Below are 19,282 nucleotides of genomic sequence, written 5' to 3'. Positions count from 1 at the left end.
AGCCCAGACACACTGCACTTCCCAACAGGCAAAGCCCCTTACTTGATCAAATACACCCTTGTTTGGATCTAAATGAATCACTGTCTGCTGGCACCTGCAGACTCTGTTGGCTAGACCTCTGCATTGAAGTTGAAGGCAGCTGCAGTTATCTGCTTAGATTTGCAACTACATTCAAGCCATAAAATGCTGTGGAGGATGGGAAGCCCTGTGCTCTGTAGCTGCATTGTGGGTGATGCTGCTAAAGATTCTGCCTTTGCAACTAAACTGAAATTAATGCAAACTCAGCTGGACCTGAGAGCTCAGAAACACGTGGCCAAATTTAAAAGGTTATAGCCGGCTGAAATACTTAATTTCTGAGCTTCTAATATCCACAGGATTGCAGAACTTCAGAAGTGGGAGTTTCAACCTTCTTGCAGGTTTCATTAACATTTCCAATTAGGGATTTAAGGCAAAATGTTCTGCAGTCTTAGATAAAGGATCTTGCAGCATATCCGGTACAGAATTATTAATAAGTTCAGACAAAGCATGCCTTTATTTTGCTGAAAAATATGCTTTGAAGCAGTAAAGGAATAGCATACTTTTTTTCTCTCTCTTCTTTTTTTAAATTTCCTAGAGGAAATTAAAAGGATTCTGAGAAAAATAACCCAAGGTCCTGCAGACAGGAATCTGCTTACATAATGCCTAGAGCTGATGCATCCAATGTGCTGAATGAAAGGCACATCTCCTGATAGAAGGAGGTTAAACTCCTGTTCAGGATGGGCAGCTGGGCTCTTGCTGCTGTGTAGGAATGAGCTGCTGTCCCCAAACCTCACTTTGCACAGCAACACCTTGAGTCTAGCTGAGCCTGTTCAATGGGAAAGTTTGCTGACAACTCAGAACAGCAGAGGCTGTAACTAATCAAAAGCATAATGATTTGGCAGATTTCCTATATAGAGACAAAAAAAGGAGGAGTTTTACATATTCATGCTTCTTTAAAAAAAATTAAGCCAAACAGGTACCAAAGGTGTTCCTACTTGCTGTTTTGAAGTGTAATTGGATGCAATTTCTGAGGCATTATGCAGCCACTAGGAGCCCAGTGTTCCTTCAGAATCACATCATTATAGGATCTTGCCCGTGAAATTTATTCACTCACCTTTGTGCCCTTCTGTGCTGCTGATGCTGTCTGACAGTTTGCTTGTAGAGATTTGTGTGGAGGTTTAAACAGGGAACCTGTGTAAGTCAACAAAGGAAATGTTAATTTTTGATGGAGAATATTGATTTAAAGCCTTGATGCTGATGAGATTCCTGCCAGCTTTTCTGATCCGTATTGTCAGAATTTTGCTTGTAACATGTCTAAAACAATTTGGTAGCTGTTTTCAGTAAAACTTATATGCAAGTAATACTAATGAAATAACTAGATTATGGTCTCTTGTAGGAAAATGTTGGAGATCAAAATGTACAGCATATTGCAAGTTTATATGCATTATACATATAAAAAGACAATTTTAATGTGTGGCAGAGACAAGTCTTGTCTTCTTAGCACTAATCCAGGCTATAAAACAACACTGAGCTTCTTGAAGGATCAGCAGAGGTTGGTTTTAGGTTTTTGCAAGTAGCCAGTGAAATACATGCTTCTTTTTCTTACCTTTTGAGGTGAAAGAAAGAGAAGAGAAAGGAGAGATTGCAGTGCTGGATCCCCTGGTTGTTCATGTCAGTGACAGGACTTTAAGTCTATATAATGGTAACTGGACTGGGTTGTTGGACAAACCCTGTTTTCCAAAAGGCAGTAGGTTTTGTAATGCTTAAATTGGACAGACTGGAATTTAAGACTATGGAAAACAAGCCCTTTCTCTTCTAGTCCCTTCTAATATATGGCAGGGAACAGTACAAAACAGAAAAGTGTTAAAATATTTGAATTGCTTCTAGAGACTCATATCATGCCCGGCCAAACATTGTTGCTGTGTAAGAAATACTCAATTTACTGAGTTCTGATCTTGATCTGATGGTCATTATGCAGTACAGGCAACATGGTCACATCAGAATATGTTTTCCAGCATCACATGAATAATTTGGGAATCAGAGTTTTGTGCAGTCAAGTTGTAAAATGAATAGTAAGAAAACAAGAGTGGAAAAACAGAATAAAAGCTTCATGTGAACAGTTAGTGTAATCAAGGTCACATATCAGGGGAGCTAAGTTTAGCCTCAAGAAACCTTGATCCCCTTTTGTTTTCTAAAAATGAAAGCAGTTCTTTGTCCTCTGTACCTGGATTCATTCAGCTGTTCTTGAATTGGTCTGATTTTGTCTGGGTCCATCCTCCCTTTTTACCACTTTGGTAAACAATCAGTAATTCTGGCTCTCTCGTTGTGTTGGGTTTTTTTTAAATCTTCTGCAAGTAGATAACTTGTGGTCTAGAGATGAACACACCATTGCTACACTCATTATGCTGAATATCAGACAGAACATGTGCTGGGCAGCCAAGTGCTTGTCTGAAAGTGACCTGATCTGCATCCATATCAGCATGTGAGAGCAAACAAGGACAGCACCCTGTCCTGAGCATGGGAGGAATGGAGCTAGTGATTTTTCTTGAACTCTTCTTCAACTTGTGCATCTTGGCAGCTTTGTGCCTCTCAGCAAACTGACTGTCCTTCTCCATTAGTGCAAGGCAGAAATACTGAACCAACGTGGTAGACCCAAGTCTGACAGAAGTGTAAAACACTTTTGTCCACAGTGGCCGCCTGGTACTGTGGGCATGTGCAGATGTCTGCAAGTGGTTGCATTCCTGTCACTTTGAAGAGGTATTGGTCATTAGCTGATCTGTGTTAACTGATGGTCTGCATGCTCCTAGTTCATTGCAAATGCAGAGTATAGCTGCTTTGGAAACGATCCAAACGTTTTACTTTCCAGCTGCAGAGGGCTGGAAGCATCCACACTGGCAGTGGGCTTGGTTCATCTGATGAGCTGTCATGTGCTCTGCCACACAAACTCAGTAGCCTGCCATTATCTCAGGGTCTCCTTCATTTAGCAGGAACCATTAATTGATTTTGTTTCTAATAAAATTGTAAAGAGACAGCTCCTCATTGAACTGTGCTTCTTTTTTAAATAGCAGATGAAACGAAGTCATCTGAAGTATTCTCATCAGGCTGTAGAATGGACCAAAGCATCCCAGATGGTGACAATGTCTCATCTTCCCCACCTACTGACTTCACCCAGAACGAAGTAGATGAGCGTAATCACAGGTATGATTTATCCAGATGAGTACCTAAAGGTAGAAGAGGTGTCTGAGGGGACTTACTAGCTAATTCCATGCTGCTGTAAAGACAATATGAAGTAATTTGATGTATGATGTAGTCTGGTCTGAGACAGCTGTGGTGGTGCTTGCCAAACAAAATACCCTTAGCTGTGCCAGAGGCAGCTGTTCAATTTTGAGGCATCTGGTCCAGAACGGGAGAAGTATCAAGCCAGACATCATTAATGAACTTCACATGTATGCACAGCACAGCCTTCTGCAAATAAAACTTCCTGATTGCTTCTTTAAATGACTTGACTGTAACCCATGAAAAATCATTAGTAAAGGAATACCTAGGACTGTGGGAACAGGGCAAGAATTAATTTGCAAAGGGAAGAAAAATTAAGCATAAATTCAGAGTGTTGAAACATACTGAGCTGATAGCATTGCTGACCTGATGTACCCACTAGACAGGTATAGCAAGGGAGACAATATTGAGAGTTCTCCCAGCAAAAGGTTTCAACTCTTCTTTGAAACAATTTCTGTCAAAAGAAGAGGAAAGATTTTCCTTTCTCCTGTTCATACCTTGAGCGCTCTGTGAAGCCTTTGTCCTATGTAGGACTGTGATGTTGTATCTTGGATGAGAATTAGGAATTCATTAGCAATTGGGCCAGGGTCTACTGAAGTTTTTCAGGGCCTGCATGTGCCCTTCAGACATTAACAGCTTTTTCCTATAGCTAATTTGATTGGGCCAAGTTTTAAACAGTGAGTGCAGAGAAATTTTAAAAGCAAGTACATTCCAGAAGTAAAACACAGAATGGGTGGAGATGTGTTGAAGGAGAGGTTTTACTAACTCTTTATGGATCTGATTTTTCAGAAGTGCTTAGTTATTTGTGTCAGTTACAGCTCTAGCACTTCTGAAAACTGGAGTCTCTGCTTAGAGCTTTGTTTCCTTCTGGCTTACAGATGCTGTGTGTGGTTTTGGGGGGTTTGGTGTGGTTTTGTTGTTTTGTTTTTTCCCAGTTGTGCTGTTTAAGTGGTGAGATCTAAGAAATTATAAATTGTCAACAAATTATCACTGTTCTACCCTTGTCCCAGCATTACTGCTTTTATTTCTGTTGCCTGTCCAAACAGTAGCTAAGGACATACTGCAAATACAGATGGACTGTGAGAATTTCATGGCCAAATTGCTTTCTTTGTGTTGGAGAGAATGACTGTTTTGTAGGCTTTGGCTTGCAAGAAGTCATAAATTTGCAGCATCTTGCCCCCCACCTTGGTGAGAGGCTTTGCTTCTCTACAGCCATAATCTATTATTAAAAAGACGTGTCCTCAGTCATCTTTACTTTTTCTCCATAAATGTATGTCTAAATCTCAGTAATAGATGGATCATTAATTGAAGGCACAGGTGCAGCATCCTGCAGAAGAAGATAATATCTCTTCATGACATGCTTCCTTAGCATGTGTACATAATTTATCTTTACAGACACAGGTTCCAGTTACGGATGTGGGAATGTAGCCATTCACACTCCAAGTGAACACGGGGTTTCCTATGTCAAAGGACTTCTGTTAATATGTTGGTGTTGCAATAGCTAGACCTGCCTTTTCATTCTTGGAAGCATACTTTTATCTTGTTTTCTAAACAGAGTGAGTAAGTTGCTGCTTTGGTCATAGTTTTGACCAACTGTGAGACACATCTCCTTCCTACTAGGCAAATTCCAAGACCTTCCTAGAAGAGATAGGTATGAGAAGGGGAGGGGTGAATTGTGGTGGTGAAGTGGCCACGTCTATTTCCCCTCTTCCTTAGCAATAAATTGGCAATGTAACTGCACAGAGATTGGTGAAATTACACTAAATCCATGTGAGAGAAGAACAGGGCCCTAGTAGTGACATATCTATTGCAGCTGGTTTATTTCTACAGGCATAAATGATTGTTTGAGCTTATGTGTGTCAGGCTGGAGCTGCCCCTGCATTGCTCTTCCCTGCTGCATTTTGATCATGTGAGAATACAGATCTGTTGTGCTAATCATGGATAAATTTGTAATAGGCTTGAGTTTACAATTGTGGTGGCTAGCTGGCCCTAGTAGTGACATATCTATTGCAGCTGGTTTATTTCTACAGGCATAAATGATTGTTTGAGCTTATGTGTGTCAGGCTGGAGCTGCCCCTGCATTGCTCTTCCCTGCTGCATTTTGATCATGTGAGAATACAGATCTGTTGTGCTAATCATGGATAAATTTGTAATAGGCTTGAGTTTACAATTGTGGTGGCTAGCTGGAAAAGTCCTTTTTTTTTTTTTTTTTTTTTTTTATTGTGACTGTGTCCAGTATCATCATCACAGAGAGCTTAAACTTTGCAGGGCCTTCCTAGGTCTCTAGTGGTCTTGCTTTTCTGATAGTCCGGTAACAATTGCCAGAAGTCCAGATATATTTCTCTTGGAGAAAATGGTCTAACTTCTCTGTTATGTTCAAGTTCTGTCACGTCTCCTGGTTGATTATTCTGATCCCAGTGTCAGTTTGTTGTGCACCTTTTTAGAGACAGTTATTTCCATTTTCCAAGTAAACCGTTTTCTTTCTTCTCATTTTAAATGTAGGTTTCTCTGTGATTTTGTTGTGAGTTTGTGTTTTTGTTATGGTTTTGTTGTTGGGTTTGGTTTTTTTTTGTTCTAGCACTTGCCTGCAAATTACCACACCTTTTAGTAAATGACTCCTTTACCAAATACTAAGGAACATTTTCCCACAGTAAATTGCCCTGCTTCTTTATTCATCTCATCAAGTTTTAAAGAATCCCAAACAGCGGTTTTCTGTGTTATTCTGAGGATTATTTCTTTTCTGTGATCTTGGTCTATTTATTGATATTGTAAAAAGATGAAGTGGTTCTGTGACACCTGAGCACATGGAGACAGATCTGCTCTGCATCCTCTCCGAAGAACAGCAGGGTGGTTTTTTTTCAACCTAATAGTTTTCTACCACCTTATTTTTTATAATCCTTTCCTGAAGAGTCTGCAAAGATGTGAGCCATTGTGTACCTGTCTGTGGGCTAGTGACACTGGTGGCATTGCTTTGCTTTGTCTCCAAAGGGCCTGTAGTCCAGCTGCCTGGGTTACTGCAGTCAAACTCTGTGAACTTTGTTGATAGCTTTGTTGATAAAAATTATTTTTAGTCTATGGGAATACAGGTCCAGGGTTTTGCTATCTATTGCTGAATAAGGGGGGGGGGGGGGGGGGGGGGGAAAGCTCATTTATGGCTCAAAAATTTCTGTGGGGCTGTTAGATTTTCCTTTTTTATGTGCTTTAGCTTATAGTACACATAAGATTGCTATGAAGAGCACTGATGAATTGAAAGCCCAGCTCTTGAACCAAAATTAATAAAATGGCAAAAAAAAAGCAATAACAATGAGATGGTTTTGTGAAGAGATATATTTAAATACATCTGTGATCCACAGCTTGGGATTTTATCTAGCCAATCTTTCCTTTTTTGCTGGGATGTGTCTGCTGCCATCTGCCACCTCCTTCTTTGAAATGAGAAATGCGTGATACTTGTAATACTCAGAGATAGGCAGACCAGTTAGCACGTCTCTGTCCTTAGTAGTTTGATTATACATATGTAAAATACAGACAATGGCTGCTATTTAAAATACAAAAGAAACACTTGCTCAGATCTCCCTGCAATGTGAAGCAGGGGTATGGAAGGGCTAATCATCACTGACTCAGCAGCATTCCCAGGGGAGGAAGGGAGATTAAATGTCTTGAAAATCCTCCTAATCACCCTTTCTGATGGTCACAAAGGGTTCTTTTGATGGAGCTAAGAACTCGGGAACTTTCCATTTTAATTGCCAGTCTTTAGATGCCACCTTTTTAAAGTATTATGAGCTTTTTAATGTAGCTGTTATTTCAGTTTAACCTTTTAAGAGAAAACTGATTCAGTACAGCAAACATGAATATAGATTCAGAATTATTTTAGAGACTTGCTATTCCTTGGTAGCATCCAGTTTTGTACCTGGGAAGGAACATGCAGATGCTGGGAGCAGGGAAGGACAGTGCATCCTCACACAGTCAAGGGGGACATTTTAAAGAATTGTATTCTTGCAGCACATACAGACTGTGAAATAGCAGCAGCTGGTTTATGTTCTTGGTGTGAACAAGGAACCTGTGTGCCTAGAGAATTTATTTCATAGATGCCATCACAGCTTTTGGCTCTTCTGACAAAGCCTTCAGGGAATTCTACAAATCTTATCGCAGCTGGGAGCCAGGGAGGCTGCCTGTGTCTGCCAGCATTGTCACCCATTCCTGGGAGAATTGTCTGTGCCCTAAAAGCATGGATTCCTGTGCTGTAGTATGTCTATAGGGTTTTTTGCACCTCAGACTGCATCTCTGTGTGTATGATAAATACAATGGAAAGCAGTTAAGGATCTTCTACGTGTTTGCAGGGGACTAAGCTGAACCTGTTGTGCAAAGAACCAGGTTTGACAGGTTCGATGGAGCCAGGTTTAGAGCCTGTGTGCTGAGTACATGCCCCAGGGCAGTACCTGTGGTGCCATGTTCTTTTCCATTTGCAGTCTCCCTGAATTTCCAGCAGTCCACCCCACTGTCACAGCACATAGTGCAGGTTTCACTTGGTTGCAGACTTACTATGCATACTGATTTCTCTGTGCGTTGCTAACCCTTTCCATCTCCCCCCACAGCGAGTTTCTCTATGCCTTCACTAGCAAACCCAAGATCCCTCGCACTCCTGAACCTCAGAATGCCAGTCCTGGAAAGGAAAAGGTCCCAGCCACTGCCTCCCAGTGCTCTCGGTCTGGACCCAAACAAACAAGCCTTCCCAGCTCCTCAGGATCATCCACAAGCAGCAAACGGAGTAAGTGGAAAAAGTAATAATTCTATTTGTCAGTTCTTGGGGTGAGGAAGGAGGGGGCACTGTAGTAGCTCTCCAGGAATGAAGTCGTAGGCTACAAACATGCCAGGAGTATATGACATTGTACTTGTCATCTGCAGGATGTACAACCACGTGTCATGTGAGCAGTTAAGAGACATGCTTTTTCCTGTCTCTGTGTGGAGAAAGGTGCCCCAAATTATCAGAATTTTATGGGGAAGCCTCTAGTTTCATACTTTCTCTAGATGTCATCAGACCATTTCCTTTCCTTTAGACACTGGTTCATTCTGTTGTGGGACTTGTTTAATGTTCTTGAATTTGGATTCCTGGGTGTGTCTACACTGCAACTCAATGTAGACCAGATGTCAGCCAGTTCAAGAAGATGGGCTCAGGACAGCCAAGCATGGTGTGCTGCTTGTGGCAGTCATGCTGCTGGAAACTTGTATTTAAACACCATATATGTATGTGTCGTTGCCTGAAGAAGCATAAGTGGGACTAGGTTGCAGTGGACTCAGAAGAGAGGAGGGCATGGTTCTGAGGTTAGAGGGAAAAGATGGATGCTTGGTTTAAACCAGGCAATGCAAGCCCAGTAAAGTGGAAATGTTGATCTTAAATGCTTGCACAACAGTAAACGTGTGTATGGTGTGTAAACTATGGGGATTTTTGGGACTGAGGCGAAAGAAAGATGCATTCTTTAGTAACAAGTTAACGTTTTCTCTGGAGTATTGATAGGAGCAGCTGAATTGAAATCCACCCCTGACGCCAGCATCCATGAAAATGCCAGGAGCTGTGTGCTGCATGTTCTTATTCCAAACACATCGTGACAAGTTTAGTGATGATTATCTGATCACAATGGAACATTAGCTCTACTCTTTAGCTGTAACTGTTACCTTTAAACTTCCCAAAGACGTGATAGGTTATAATACTTTGTAAACCTTCATAGGAAATTTGACGTACATGTATATTATTAGCTTCTCATTACAGGTAGGGAAAATGGTATGCAGGGAACTGAAGTAATCTAGTAAATCAGCAAGAGAGCTGGAAAGAGCTTCCCAAGTCTTCTGTGTTGCTCACTCACTGGTTTTCCACACAGTTGTATGTGCAGGGAGTACAGGTGAGGCAAGGGAAGGGAGTGTCCTTGGTGGCTAAGGGAGGTGCTGACCCAGAGAGACTTGCTTGAGCAATCCTGTGCTTAGGTGATAACTGCTAGCTCTTTCAGCTTTATTTCTGCTGCATATGCCCTGTGTTTTACCTCTGACATCCGTGCTTTCTGTTTCCTGCGATCAGGAGCATTGTTCTGCCCTGACTGAATGTGGGGTTAACACCTGAGAGTCTGTCCCTGGTTCCTGTTTCGGGTCACTTACAAAAGCAGTCGCCCACTGAAAAGAGCAGCTCTGCAGAAGGGAAAAGCACTGTGTGTGTGTTTGCACAAAAATTCCTCTGCATATTCTAGTTTCTCCAGGGCAGCTTTATGCTCCTGGGTGTGTGTTCTGTGAAAGACATAACATACACGTGTTGCTGCCCTAGGGCTCTGGAATTAAGATCCTTTTCCAGTGGCACAGTATAATATATAGTATATCTTATTTTGAAGTTACATTCAAGCAGAACATTCTACATCACTTGGGTTTCTCTGTTGATTCAGGATGTGTAATTTCTAAGTCCAGACTCTTGGGCTTTTATGAGTTTTATTGGATAGTAGTTGTCTTACTTTAGATACCTCTTACCTTTGCTGTGTCTGTGCATTCTAAAACAATGTAAGCTTATTTTGTGTCTGTTTACCTTTTATCCAGAGTTTCTAATGAAGTTTCAGGTAACTCTTTTCTATCATAGCAAGAGACTATGTCCCAGTGGAAGATTGTCTTTAGTTTTTTTTATTTCTTGGCATTGCTGGAGAAATACAGGTTTTTATGGCTGATAGGCATGATGAGAAAAAGATGAGTTTCTGATTGCTCTTACTTGATGTGCTCAGTTATTTGAGAGACACATTGTTTAGCTTGCTTTTAATATTTATTATAGGTATATTTTCTGGAAATAAGTTGTTTTTACATAAACCCAGTTGAAATAGCTGGACTGCTCCTCTTAGAGCAGGAGTGTGTGGAATGCCTGAGGAATGCAGAAGAAGCATAGGTACTTAGTGCAGCTACAGGCCTGGGGCCAAATTCCTCCCTGAGCTGTAGCCCGGGGCTGTTAGCTGAGCTGTAGAGCTGCACCTTAAAGCAAAACCGAGCTCCTCCAAAAAACACCAGCCATGCTGGGGTTTTTTCCCTGGATTCCACTTCCCAGCTGGTGCAGGGATGACACTGGCTTCTCTGCATGGGCACAACTCAAGCTGTTTGCAGTGTTCCAAGCGCTGTCTAGGGCACAGCGGAGCTAGAGCAGCACAAAAATCCCTACCAGAAGAATGAGGAATTAATTATTGTCAGGAGTGTGACTGGGCCCTACTGACTCCCTGCTCCTCCACAAGTTCTTCCAGTGTCCTGACAAGTGGTTGCCATAAGTGCATTCTGTGTTTTTAAGTTGCGACATCAGTGGTTAAGGTGCCTTTGTGCATGTTCTTTGTGGTGTTTATGTTACTGTACACGTTGAACAAGTGTTGCACTCAGGCAGCTCCTGTTTTGTAATAAATCCTGCTTTCAGCTGACAGACCCTTTCTTGCTGTTTTTCTGCAGGCAGGCAGTCCAACAGGAAGTGAGAACAGTTCCTTTCCTCGAGAGTCACCTGTCCGTTGTTGAAGGACAGAGCCAGCTTCCTGTAATGAAGCTTCACTGGTGACCTCCTGAGAAGAGAGTGAGATCACTGACATTGCACGGTGTACACTTTGCACGGGGATTCAAGAATTATCTGATGGGATGCAGGTGTTGTCATCTCTAAAGCTGGCTAAGACAAGGGCCCCGTTATTACAATTTTAGGTCTGCCTGGAGCAGCCTTGTGTGGAGTGAGATCTGTTTAGTCACCAGAGACTGGAGAGAAAAAATTTCATCAACTTGAGGCTGACTTGTGGCAGGTGAAAAACTGGCAGTGCCCACAGCAGCACCCATGCTCAGCTCTAAGGATCTGATCACCACTTTATCTGCAGCAATTATTTCTATTCTTTCTTCCTATCTTTGTTTTGTTTGGTTTGGTTTGGTTGTTTGTTTGTTTTTTCTTAATTTTGCTCTTTAAAATTTGGGGCATGAATAATAGTATTTTTTCCATTTGAATGAAGAACTTGTTCTTCATTCATAGGAGAAACCAGGAGAATATGAAACAGTTTTCTTTTTACATGTGGCTGTGGACAGTCTTCTTTGGTCTGTGTTGTTTTTTTATGTTCTTCACTTCTGAGTAGTGACTGATTATGTCTTTATGGTGTTGATCTTCAGTGACTATGAAGTGCTGGCTAGGCAAGAGATATGGGAAGCCCTCTGCTAAATAAAAACAGAGCAGTTAATTCTCTCAGTGAATTATGAAGCTAGTGCTGATTGTCCTTTCTATCAAAAGTAACAGTGACCAGGAAACACTAAAGTCTTCACTGGAGATTGACTTTATAGTAACATCCCCTCATGTGATGCAGCTGTTAGGACAACAGCAGCAACTTTTCCAGAAATGCAATTTATCTTGGAACTTGGCTGAGGCAAAAAAGCAGGGAGTATTTGCCGTAGGCAGACTTCAAAAGGAAATGCTTTAGCAGATACAAAAAGGGAGAAGGTAAAGTGTTTGTTTGGGAGTTTCACCTTGAGAAACAAACAAGTGGAAAGCAACTCCATGGTGACACCACCTTCCCACAGAGTAAACAGTTTTTACATAAAACCACCAGTCATTTCCATAGGGCCAGAAAAAAGCTTTCTGCTTGTGCTGAGACCTTGAATTGTACCCCTTGGTGTGTGGTGGCAACTGAAGAGCCAAGGCCAATTCCTCGTGTAATGTAGTTGCCATGAAACCCACCGAGATCAGTGATGCTGTGTCAGATGTTTGCAGAAAGGGCTCCCATACACAAGGTCAGGTAACACCTTTGGATACTACACTTTAAATTGAAACCAGGATGTTTTGTAGGGGAAGGCATCTGCCAGTTTAAAGTTCAGTTGCATCACGTGGAAGTTGCCATTTACTGCTCAGTAACTTCAGGTGTCCAAGCAGGCAGAGCATGGGTCTTGCTTTACCTCTCCAACGACATAGGATATAAAGTGATACAAGACACTTCATAACCCCTGTCACATAGATCTCCATGTGCTAGACAAAAAAAGCCCAGAGTATCTCTGACTTACACTTAGATTCATCCACCTCCTCTCAGAGTCGATAAACACAATTAATGGAAAAATGTCCTCGGGTTCACAAAAAGGCAGTAATGGAAAACAGCCATAAAAACTCACCTAGTGGTTTTCCAGGGTAGGCAGCTTTTATTTTTCCTCTGAAATGCTGTCTTTTTTCCAGCACGTCGTATCAATGGCCAGGTTGTTAGCACTGAAGTGCCAAGCATGTTCATTTGCATATGTGGGTACCACAGACTGCTTCAGCAGCTTTATTTATTTTACAGCAATGCTGAGTTTCATGTTGGAGCTGATTTTCTAAGGTGCAGAGAAGCTTTTGAAAAATGCAGATTATATATATTCTTTTTTATTTTTATTTTGGGGGGGAGGGAAACCCCAGAATAAAACACCCCAAAAGCTTACTGGCTTTACCAGTAGTTGAGGTCACAATTGTACTACTCCTTAGAAGGCAGCTGAAGGAGGTGGGTAGGTGCCCTCCAGCAGATGAAAATTAGTGAAAGACAAAATACATCTTGCAGAACAAGACTGAAAGAAACAAGCTGCAGGGTTTGTGCTTCATTTCTTACTCAGGCCTATTGCAACGCAGAACTTTGTATGTACATTTTTGCATGTTCAGCTTTTGATGTTTTGGAGTGTGAGTATCAAAGCTGGAAAGCTGTGAGGCCATTTTTTATATATTGCTTGAGAAACTTCCAAATACTTGAGAGAAACTGTGGGTGATTTTCTAGGCTGACAAAGTAATGTGCCTTCTTTTTCTCTGGTTTGTTCACAACCCCCCCCCCCTTAGGATGCCAGTCAGAAGGTTTTGAAGCTAATGAAAAATGTGGATTCTGCCGTTGTTAGTAGGACACCACTGTTCAGGGTTGAAAGGATAGAGGCCAGTAACACACACATACCAAATTCGACACCTCACTCTTAAAAGTTAGGTATTTTTTGTATGTGCCATGTAGAGGCTGCTGCTAGATACAACACCACCCTGGTAAATTCATAACAGGAGCAGTGGAAATTGCTAACCTAAATGAGAGGTGTGTCATTGTACTTAAAAGTGGCTGTAATTTTGTTTACAATAAGCAAATACCATTAATGCATCTAGAAAGATCTGCAGGGGAAGGTTTTCTGGGGCCAAAGTGCTGTGTGGTGCTGCAATGCCTTTTGGATATAACTTCTAATTTTGTTCATGAATGGTGTCACGAGAGACACAAACTGCATAAGTCTATATAAATTTGCACAGAGGGCTCATTCTGTACAAGTACTTTGAAATTACCTGGCAGTGACTGGTTAAAAATGCTTCTAAAGGGATTTTTTTTTTCCTCTTTTTTCTCTCGTTCATAGTTTTGTTTGGGGTTTCATGAACCTTTTGGATGTGCATTTGTTTACATTTCACTCTGATTTATTGTAGAAAAATTCTGTCCCCAACAGTTTTGTCTCCACTGGGGTTGAAAACACAGCTCCCTTCTGTTCTGCCTCTGCAGAGGTAGCTTTGTTTTCTCAGAAGTGTTGCAAAGGAGGCACCAACCACTCATTGTTCGTGGTCTCTCATGAGGAGGCATGTGGGATGCCACCAGTAACATCAGTTTGGTGTCAGAAGTATTATTTGTTGGGAGGATTTAACTGTGTAGGGGAGGACAAGGAAGTAAGTTCTCTGGAGGAAAAATATTGCTATGATGGGGAGGGACAGTGTTTTTTTGGATTGGCTCCAACTTGTTTCCTTTTAAAAAAGTTCCAGAGGTCTTTATAAATCATGGTGGATGTTACAGCGTAAAGTGCTGCAGTGTGTTCATGCACATCTTTGAGTAGCAGTAGCTGACAAGTAAACAGGCTGCCTTCCTCCCAGGTAGTTAATTACATCCAGAGTTACTGTTTGGCTTGTGGCTTGAATTCATCTTTGAGCCAAAACTTCCTGGACCATCTTCACATGTGCTTGCTGTCTGGTTCAATATTGGAACAAGCCCTTTCCCAGGAGAGGAAATGTTGGAGAGCTGGGAGCAGGAGCACCTTCCTCAGTGAGTGTAATCCAACCAAGGGCTGTGTGAGCCCTGCAGGCCTCCTTGGACACACACCTGGCTGTGGTGTGTGGAGGACACAGAAGTGTGGGCATGGCTAGCAAAGAGGATATAGATGTAGCCTTACAAGCCTCCACTGACCCTGGTGGGAACTGAGCACCAAAATACCTCAGTAACTATGCCCTGTTGGCTGCTCCAGGCCATGCTGCATTTTCCTAACCTCTGCTACTCGTATAAATTGTAAAAGGAGTGGGACTCCTGAGATCTATTGTCAAGTGAGAAACAGCAAGATATTTCAAGGCAAACAAAACAGACTTTAAGACCAGACTGGTCTGGCCAAGCTGTATGGGAATCTGCTGCTAGCAGACCAACAAACCAACTTCTGGGTGCAGAACATAGAACATTGTCCTCTTGCCTTTTCAGACCAGTAATTCTTCTAGTCTGGCATCTTGTCAGTGGTTGAGATCTGGTGTTTCAAAGCAAGTTTTTTCCCAACTCCAGGCTGCTTTGTGCCCTGCAGTGGAAAGGCATTGTATTCAGGTACAGGATCATGATCCAAATTTCCGCTCTTTCAGGATCTGATGCTCTCCAAACAGACTGAGTGGCACACCCCAGGACATCTAATAACTCTCTGGAACATGTCCACGTTTTATTACAAGTTCTCTTAATAGTCCTTCGCATATGGTCCAAGTTTCCAAGAAACTAGTGCAGTCATTTATTATGGTGAAAGTGAAAATGCTTCACACAAATGGTGAGAATTCCAGGTGACACCTTTAAATGTTTGCTCTGTTCTTCTTCAAATATGGGAAATGCTGTTCTGATATGATTTTAAGTCCATGTGTTTGGGGAATGTGTGTTATTTTGGTCACTCTTGATCGTGAGTGACCTAAAACTGTATTTAATTTTAAAAATGGTTTTTTGTATGTTTTAAATTTTAAAAGTCTTTAAAGTAGTATTTAATTGTATTGGTTTTTCTTTGAGTGATGTTCAGAGCTAATAAACAGGACAGATAGAGAGGACAGGTTACCTGAAACAGTAACATTCATCCTGCAGATGTTTACGGTGCTTTATATATTAGACTGTAGCTGACAGCTGTGAATGCAGAAGGCATCTGAAAATCAGATCACCTAGTGAGGGTTTTCAGGAGGTGAAGACACCTCCCTCTGCTGCTCTCAAGGAAAAAATCAGCTTTTGTAGATCCAGATTTCATTAACAGACACATAGTCCTCCTTCTCTGAAGAGTGAAAAAGTTGAGCTAGCACGAGGATGGGATGTAAGTGCTGGAAATAGCAGCTCTGTGCCAAGTGATACAGTTCCTCATTTGGGCTGCCATGTGCCGGTCTGACTGCCCTGGCCCTTGTCTGGATCCGGTTGACTATTGGCAGAGGTTGAATGCTTCCTGAGAACAAATCACCCTATTGTTCAGGTCTGCTCATGCACTGCCTTTTGGGAGCGTGCTTCATGTTGGTAGCAAGAACCAGGACCATTAGCACCAAATGATTTCTTTGTCAGGCAGCATGTCTTGCTGAAATTTTTACCCTTTTCTCCAACTGCTTTCCCCCTGGATTGAATTTGTAGGATCCTAATGGGCTGGCTCCTATTCAGCAGATGACTTGTTTATTTTTTTTTGTTAGCTCGGCAGATCGTGACTTACCATGATTTTCCACAAAACTGGCTCTTTTCTTTTTCCTTTTTCCAAGCAAGCAGCTGGGAACTGAAATGAGGCAGCTCTGGGACTTGAGGAAAACACTTCTGTTTCGATTAAGCCCCTTCCATCCTCAAGCACTGTGGAAACAGGGCTGTTGGAAACAGCCACAATTTCCATCCTGACAAGCTGTACCAAAAGCTCCATGCCAGGGAGCTCCTAGTCATGAGCCACCACCTCAAGGTCTGATCCACAGGCAAAGTACAATGGCAGCTCTCAAGGGTCTCGTCACTCCAGATATGCCACAGCATCCGTTGCTGTCCTGTTTCTGTCCAAACCCAGGAATCAGGACCTTCTGGATCAGCTGTGCCAGTGCAGCCACACTGCAATTGGAGGCAAATTATGGGTTGTGAGCCAGCACGACTTGTCCTGTAGCTCATATTCAACCTCAGTGCTTAAATGACATGGGGACACAAGCAGCTTGGCCCATAACTAAGGCTTTTAGATGCTGCCACAATATGCAGTAACAGCAAGGAGAATTAGGCTTGCTACTCCCAAAACTTAAACATTGGTCTGGTTTTCAGCCATACTTAACTGAAGTTTTGTGTCATCTCACTCAAATTCAGGAGAATTGCCCATGTGTTCAAAATGGGAGAGAAATAATTTACTTTTGATTCATTTTCCACATAGATTAAAAACTCTGAGTAGCTAAATGTCTGTTTCTTGTGCCATAGTTTAAAATGTCAGAGTGCTTTGAGCAGGGGCAAGGAGAGAGCACTGTAGGACTGTCTCTCCAATCCTTGTGATCCTCATGGCTCTGAAAATACATGTGGTGAGGAAACAGATTTTTCACAAAGTCGTGCTGAGCGTTGCAGGAAGGTGTGGGTCTAAGCAATTGTGAACCTCCACAAATCTCTCTGGAGCTTCCAAGATTCCCAAAACCACCTTTACAGCAACTAAAGCAGAAACCAGTGTCAGCAACTGTGTGTTATTTCCCAAGTCACCCAGAAATGGCAGCAGTGGGAATTGTTTTCATCTCAGGTGCCAGCTGGGTGCCTTGTCTCCTGGCTTGCGTTCACGCATGAGGCAGAGACCAAGGCTATTTAACCAAAACTAACCCAAGTGATCCTACAATTTATTCTTTTTTTGTCTGTGGAGCCCAATCTAAAAAAAAAAAAAAAAAAAAAAAAAAAAAAAAAAAAAAAAAAAAAAAAAAAAAAAAAAAAAAAAAAAAAAAAAAAAAAAAAAAAAAAAAAAAAAAGAAATATCCTTGCTGTAAGTCTCATTATTTTTATTGCTGATAAGACAAAAATAAGTCCTTGTTTCCACCCAGTCCATCTTCTGCTGAGCAGCTGTGAGGAGACAGCTAGTTTTCTACAAGGACTCTGTCCTTGCTGGCATCAGGGGATGTTTTGCACCTTTGTGGAAAGCTGATTGTCTTGTTCAGGTACCTGAAGGAAGTTTCAGGAGGAATCTCAGCACATGCATAAAAATCTGGCCTTTTTTTCCTGCAGCAGTGGCCTCTCTAAAGAATATCTGTGTAGTTTCCTGTCTCTGCTTCCTTCCCTCGCTTTAACTTTTTTGGTTTTGGGGGGGAGGTGCCTTATTTTTTCTTGCAATGGGAATAATTCCATAGGGCTGGATCATGTTCCTCCTTTACCGAGGCAAAGGAGGCTTTGAAAGCTGCTTGTCCCAGGCTGAAGCTCTCTGATAATTGGCTGGATGCTTGTGCTTGCTGGCTGTGCCCCCTTTCCTTTCACCTGTACCACAGCCTCTTTCTGCAGTGCATACCTGATCCCAAAGAGCTCCCAAAGGAGAGCTTTTCTGTCTCTGGTATTATGCAGGAATCTCCTTCCTTTTGTGCTTGGGCTGATTACAATCTCTTATTAGCTTTACCTTTTGGCTTCTGACGCCAGTACTTCATGCAAAATCATTTCCTAATGAGAACGGTTCATGGCAAGCCAGCCAGTGAAGTGTTACGTGCTCAAGGGTGAGACCTCTGTGCTTCATTATATGCCTCTCAAACTATTCCTGGGCGGATGGGAGTGGGGCAGGGCATTGCTAGAGGATCTGGCAGCGTTTTGCCTCCACAAAATTTCTCACGACACGGGCTGTTGCGCTGGGCAGAGCAACAGGTCACAGACTGCCTTATCTGCTGTGAAGCTGACTGTTCCTGCTGCCTGGCATGCTTAGTGGTGTTGTCCACGTGTTTCTTTGAATGACCTTCCTCTGGGCTGTGAGTGTAGTTTGTACCGGGAATACCCTGTCCTTGCTAGAAAATCAGCTCCTGGGGAAATATGTCCTTGCTCAGGCGTGTTGGAGATGCTGGAGGGAGTGTTATCACCAGGACCTTAGTGGTGTGTTGTGGGTTAACCCTGGTGGGCAGCTCAGCTCCACGCAGCTGCTGGCTCCCCACTCCCCCCACCCCACCCCAGTGGGATGGGGAGAGAAGTGGAAGAGTAAAAGGGAGATAACTTGTGTATTGAGATAAAGACTCAAGACTTTAATAGGTAGAGCAAAAACTGTGTGTGCCAGGAAAGCAAAATAAGGAGTTAATTCACTGCTTCCCACTGGCAGGCAGGTGTTCAGCCATTTCCAGGAAAGCAGGAGTGTTTACTTCATCGTGCATAACTGTTACTTGGGACAACAGATATAACTCCTTCTTCCCCCAGATTTTATTGCTGCACACAATATCACATGTTCTGGGATATCCCTTTGATCAGCTGGGGTCAGCTGTCCCTGCTCTGTCCCCCCCCCAACTTCTTGTGCACCCCATGCCTGCTCACTGGTGGGACAGCGTGAGAAACAGAGACAGCCTTCATGCTGGGTAAGCAATAGCTAAAACGTCCCTGCCTTATCTGCACTGTTTTGGTCCGAAATCCAAAACACAGCACTCTTACCAGCTACTACGGAGAAAATTAACTCTGTCCCAGCCAAAACCAGGGCAGGGTGCAAGAACGTTTGCATGGACATGGTGAGGCCAGAGGCTCTTCTGAGCCCAGCTGTGCACCAAGGGAGCCAGGGGGTTGCTGCAGGGGCTGGTGCAGGGCTGGCACACAGTGCCTGGGCACAGGCCAGTTCCAGAGAGCAGAAACCAGGGTTTCAGTAACACTTGTGAGGGGCAGCTGAGAGGGTGTTGGAGACAGCCAGGCACCTTTCAACCCCCAGTTGGGGCAGGAGGGCAGGTAACCTGGAAGCCCTGCCGTGATGGGTATCAGGGATTGGGGGAGTGTGTCTTTGTGCTTCCAGCTGCAAATGACTCCCGGGAAACCTTTTCCACCAGCGTTTCTTCTCTGTCTTTTCCCTTGTGCGCTAG

General features: G+C 42.7%; 1 protein-coding gene across 1 annotated transcript in view; it reads left to right on the top strand.

The window, feature by feature from the left end:
• ARMC9 (armadillo repeat containing 9) overlaps positions 1-10,766 on the top strand; it is a 58,572-nt gene extending 47,806 nt beyond the window's left edge. The window contains exons 23-25 of the mRNA XM_010000327.1: positions 3,084-3,216; positions 7,887-8,059; positions 10,744-10,766. Coding sequence (XP_009998629.1) covers positions 3,084-3,216; positions 7,887-8,059; positions 10,744-10,766 — 329 coding nt within the window. The remainder of the gene's footprint in view (positions 1-3,083; positions 3,217-7,886; positions 8,060-10,743) is intronic.
• The last annotated feature ends 8,516 nt before the right edge of the window (positions 10,767-19,282 follow it).

This window comes from Chaetura pelagica, unplaced genomic scaffold (assembly GCF_000747805.2).
Source record: "Chaetura pelagica isolate M959 unplaced genomic scaffold, ChaPel_1.0 scaffold20, whole genome shotgun sequence".
NCBI classification, from domain to species: Eukaryota; Metazoa; Chordata; class Aves; order Apodiformes; family Apodidae; genus Chaetura; species Chaetura pelagica.
The sequence above is the reverse complement of the archived record's forward strand: the minus strand, read 5'-3'. Positions and strand labels throughout refer to the sequence as shown.